General features: G+C 60.9%; 1 protein-coding gene across 1 annotated transcript in view; it reads left to right on the top strand.

Annotated features, from left to right (window-relative positions):
* The window catches only part of VOLCADRAFT_97763 (uncharacterized protein), a gene marked incomplete at both ends in the record, with an annotated part of 36,567 nt that overhangs the window by 30,332 nt on the left and 4,381 nt on the right, over positions 1-1,854 (top strand). The window contains 3 exons of the mRNA XM_002956706.1: positions 238-336; positions 836-1,018; positions 1,692-1,850. Of these exons, the coding sequence (XP_002956752.1) occupies positions 238-336; positions 836-1,018; positions 1,692-1,850 (441 nt within the window). The remainder of the gene's footprint in view (positions 1-237; positions 337-835; positions 1,019-1,691; positions 1,851-1,854) is intronic.

The raw sequence follows: 1,854 nt of genomic DNA, 5'->3' as shown, positions 1-1,854 counted from the left end.
CACTCCCCCGCCCCCCCCACACACACACGCACACGCACATCCCTATCCTCCATCACTCTCGTCCTACCGCTCAGCTTTGGCGTAGCGACGATGTTCGTACAACGGCCGGTGTGCCACATCACCTCGTGGTCGTGCTGGCTGCGGGTCAGAACGTCGGGGTCTCTTTATCAGTACTTGGTGGAGGTGTTTCAAGTTTCCTCACCACCCACTGCCCGCTGGCTGCCCCGGGTTCTACAGGCTCTGCTGGCGCCGCGTCCCGCCGGGCTGAATGCCGTACAGCTAGCGGCGCTGCTTCGTCGGAATCAGGAGCTCTTGCTGCACTGGGTTCTGGACCAGGTGAAGGGGGAGAAGGGGGAAGGGAGGGGGGAGAAAGGGGGACGACGTGTTTTCTACCATTATCCGTGTGTATCTCTCTATTAATTTATCATGTATATTTCTGTATGTTTGTCTGTGGGTGCCTCACGAGGAGGGGCCCTCGTCCTCGTCCTCCGAATCCTTCCTCCCTTCCCCTCTGGATGCCGCAGCATTCGATTTGTTTGCACTCTTTTTGCGTCACATGGTCCACCCCCCTCCCCCTCCTCCTCCCCCTCCGCCGACTGGTCAGTTTCTGCTTCCTGCACATCTGGCGCAGCACTATTTCCTTGGCAGCCGCAGCTTCACTCGCTCTCGTAGTTCGTCTTTTCCCCCTCCCCTTCCGGCCTGCGTACCCTCGTCATCCCGAGGTCGCGGTCTTCACGGACGCCTTTCGGTCAGTTCTACGTTTGATACTCTCTTGCCCTGGCAGCAGCTTCAATCGTGTGTGGTTCGTCTTTCCCTCCGTACCCTTCTCCTTCAGGTCTCCGGTGCTCAGGTCAGCGTAGAGAAGGTGGCATCAGTGGTTGTACGACTGCGTAGTGAGGTGGCGGCGGCGCTGGAGGCCCAGCAGCATCAGCGCCGCAAGCAATCCACCTCTGTGGCAGTACGACTTGGACGGTTCGGATGGGCGCTCATCAACAAGGAGGGAGCGCCCTTCGTGCAGGTGCGCTGTGCGCTATGTGTGTGTCTGTATGTGTGCGTGTCTGTGTGTGTGTGTGCGTGTGTGTGTGTCTGTGTGTGTGTCTGTGTGCGTGTCTGTGTGTGTGTCTGTGTGCGTGTCTGTGTGTGTGTGTGTCTGTGTGCGTGTCTGTGTGTGTGTGTCTGTGTGCCGTGTCTGTGTGTGTGTGTCTGTGTGCGTGTGCGTGTGTGTGTGTCTGTGTGCGTGTCTGTGTGTGTGTGTGTTGGGGAAGTCCCTCCTACGTGGGGGCTGCTTAGAGGGTTAGGGGTTAGAAAGGGGTTCAGTGGGGGATCTCGGGCCCCTTCCGCGACCCCTCAGCCGCCGACCCCCCCACCCAACCACTCTCGCCCAGCTAGCCACTTCCCCATCCCAGCCATTTCTAACCATCCTTCCCACTCACTCTCATGCCGCACTCCCCTTGCCGTCCTGCCCGCCGTCCCACACCTTCTCTGCCCGACCACCACCTCGCGCCCACCACATTCACACGCTGTCCCGCCCGAGCCCTCAACGAACTGCACGCCCCCCTACCCCATCGAAGTTGTGTTGTCCGTATTGGCATATAATGTGTCTCCCACTCTTCTCTCCCTCTTCACCACCCCTAACCCGCGGGGGCGTACCCCCTAACCCTAACCCGCCGGGGCCGGGTCCGGGGCTGCAGGCCGAGCTCAAGGGTTTATCCTTCCACCACTCCCTGGACCGCGACCACACCGGGACCACCAAGATAGTGATGCACACGGCGGATATGTGGGAGCTGAATTCACCGGGGGGGACGGCTACGGGGGCGGCGGCGGCGGCGGCGGCGGCTGTAGGCACGGCCGTCG

The sequence above is a fragment of the Volvox carteri genome, assembly GCF_000143455.1.
Source record: "Volvox carteri f. nagariensis unplaced genomic scaffold VOLCAscaffold_64, whole genome shotgun sequence".
Taxonomy (NCBI): domain Eukaryota; kingdom Viridiplantae; phylum Chlorophyta; class Chlorophyceae; order Chlamydomonadales; family Volvocaceae; genus Volvox; species Volvox carteri.
This window is presented reverse-complemented; position numbering and strand designations above follow the sequence as displayed.